General features: G+C 41.0%; 1 protein-coding gene across 1 annotated transcript in view; it reads right to left on the bottom strand.

Moving 5' to 3' along the window:
• Positions 1-648, bottom strand: part of SFI1 (SFI1 centrin binding protein) — a 120328-nt gene extending 119680 nt beyond the window's left edge. Inside the window, exon 1 of the mRNA XM_042782711.1 lies at positions 626-648. Coding sequence (XP_042638645.1) covers positions 626-648 — 23 coding nt within the window. The remainder of the gene's footprint in view (positions 1-625) is intronic.
• Between the last annotated feature and the right edge of the window lie 2346 nt (positions 649-2994).

Here is a 2994-nt window from a genome sequence, read left to right as displayed (position 1 = left end):
GCCATTTACCTAAGATAAATCTCTCTCTCTCTCTCTTTCTCTCTCTATAAATATATATATATACTTTGCTGGTTTTTGTGTTTCTCTAGAGAACCCAATCCAACACATGAGGTTACCAGGAGCTAGGTGCAGGGGAAATAGGAAGTTATTGCTCAGTGAATACAGAGGTTCTGTTTGGGGTGATGAAGAAGATATTGATCACTGCACAACATTATGAATGTAATTAATCTCACTGAACTGTACACTTAAAGAAAGGTTAAAGTGGCAAATTTTATTATATATATATATATTTTACCATAATAAAATCTAGTAAGGGAAAGTTAAAGCTAGTCAACATTGACGTTGTAACTCCTAACCTCACTAACTATTCTTAAACCCTTCTGGTCAAAATTAGAATTTTAATGATGGATATTTCCACACATTGAAAATACTTTTTGACTCTAATGTAATGTATGAGATGAGAAATTCAAAATTATCTATGACAAAGAAAAAAAAATTCTTACATGTAGTTCCTACTTTACCCACTCATGATTTAGGAAAAAAAAATTATTCTCTCACACACTGTGTTTACCAACTTTTATAAGGATCATAATTTCAGTAACTTTTTTGTCATCTCATCACTCACCTGGAGTCGATCTTCTTTTCCATTGTGTCTAATCCTTTTTTGATAGACATTCAACCAGTGGCTCGATGTACACTTCTTAGTGAGCAGATCCTTCATGAATCAAAGTCTTTTACGTTTCCTTTTTAACTATAGTACAAGCAAAAAGATGGGGGCATAAAAAAGAATTCATCTGCAACCTTTTAGAAACCATGTTCTTAAAAGCTACATAACAGCTCCTGTCTTCATTAATTCAACACTAGATGAAGATAGAGGAGCTCTAGTGGCATAATGCCCAAGGCATTTGACTGCTAACCAGAAGGCTGGCAGTTCAAACTGACCAACGGAAGGAAGGTTGAGCAATCTACTTCCATAGTGATACCACCATAGTAAAACCAAAGGAGGGGTTGCTATGAGTTGGATCTGACTTGATGGCAATGAGTTTAGATGAACATGGGAGATCTGATTAAAACAGTCTTTGTAAATTGCATTTTTAAAAAGTTCTCTAAGAAAGAAAATAAAGGAAAAAAGTTAGATCTTCAAGAAAGGAAGAGTCATAGTACTCTGTCATGGAGTCCAAGTCGACTCAGAGAGACCCCCATTGGGTTTCCTAGGCTGTATCTCTTTATGGAAGTAGACTGCTCCATCTTCCTTCCACAGAAAAGCTGGTGGGTTTGAACCACTGACTTTCTGATTAGCAGTCAAATGCCTTATCCTCTATAAAAACCAGAGCTGCTCTACACAGTTCAGTAGTCACTATTTGTAATATAAATGCTCAAAAACTCATTGCCATCCAGTAGATTCCAACTCATAGTGACCCCCACTGGGTTTCCAAGGCTGTAAATCTTTATGGTAGCAGACCCTCTCATCTTTCTTCTGCAGAGAGGCTGGTGGGTTCAACCACCAACCTTTTGGTTAGCAGCCAAGTGCCTTAACCCTATGCCACCACCCACTAAACCCATTGCCACCAAGTACATTCCAACTCATATTGTTGTCAGGTGCTGTCATGTCAGCTCCGACTCATAGCAACCCTGTGTCCAATAGAACAAAACACTGCCTGGTCCTGCACCATCCCACAATCCTTGCTATACTTGAGCCGATATGTGCAGCCACTGTGTCAGTCCACCTTGTCCAGGCTCTTCCCCTTTTTCGCGGACCCTCGACTTTACCAAGCATGACATCCTTCTCCAGAGAATGTTCCCTTGTGACAACATGACCAAAGTAGGTGAGACAAAGTCTGGCCATTCTCACTCAGAGTGACCTCCACTGGGATTAAACTCACTGCCATCGAGTTGGATCCGACTCATAGCGACCCCTCCTTGGGTTTCCAAGATGGTATCACTATGGAAGTAGATCTCTCAATCTTCCTTCCAAGGAGTGGCTGGTGGGTTTGAACCACCAGCCATCTGATTAGCAGTCAAATGCTTTACTCACTATGCCACCAGAGCTCCTCCATTGGGTTTACAGGGCTGTACATCTTTATGGAAGTAGACTGCCTCATTTTCTTTCTGTGGCCTCCTGGTGGGTTTGAACCACTGACCTTCTGGTTAGCAGACAAATGTCTTAACCACTAAGCCACCAGAGCTCCTTACTACACCATCAGAGTTCCTTATTTGTAACACAGACACTAATAATTTAACAGTATTACCACAGTCACTTTGGTGAGATGAGAAAAGGAAAACTCAGAGAGCTTAAGCACTTACCTCCCATGAATAACAGCACATAATATGTAAAAGTGACAAATAAGAAATATCAGTATATTTTCTTCCAACTTATAAAAAATATCAGGAGAAACAGCAGGCAGGATGGAAAATGGAACTAAGACATAGGAGCTACTTTTATTATAAGCTTTTAATATTTAATCATGTATGTTATTATGTACTGTCGAGTTGGACCCGACTCATAGTGACCCCTCCTTGGGTTTCCGAGGCAGTATCACTACGGAAGTAGATTGCCCCATCTTCCTTCCGATGATCATGTATGTAAGTTTGAGAAATGTGAAAATATGAAGTATTCTAAAAAACAAGTTTCTTCAGTATTCTGCCATTTCTAATAATGACTGAGAAATGAATGCCTGTACTAAAGAAAAAGGAAGAATCCTAAATTTGTATCTTAAGTCTCAGAGTAATTTTCAACAGTGGACGATCTTTCATTAATCAAAAACGAAGCCCAGCCTCCCACCGTGAGCAGTGGCACGGTCTGTTTCCGGGGTTGGCTCTCTAACGAGGCAGCAGCCAGGCATTCAGAGGAGCCTTCTAAGGGCGTGGAAGGATGCAGCGGCCCGGGAGACGGGACCCGCCCAGCAGAAAACACGCGGGCGCCCTCCTGCGCGCTCCTCTCACGTTTTCTCCTCACTCTCCGAACACAGCTGTGGAGCAAACAGTACTCCGCTT

This window comes from Orycteropus afer, unplaced genomic scaffold (assembly GCF_000298275.1).
Source record: "Orycteropus afer afer isolate SDZICR_OR568_19922 unplaced genomic scaffold, OryAfe1.0 scaffold00420, whole genome shotgun sequence".
Classification (NCBI taxonomy): domain Eukaryota; kingdom Metazoa; phylum Chordata; class Mammalia; order Tubulidentata; family Orycteropodidae; genus Orycteropus; species Orycteropus afer.
This window is presented reverse-complemented; position numbering and strand designations above follow the sequence as displayed.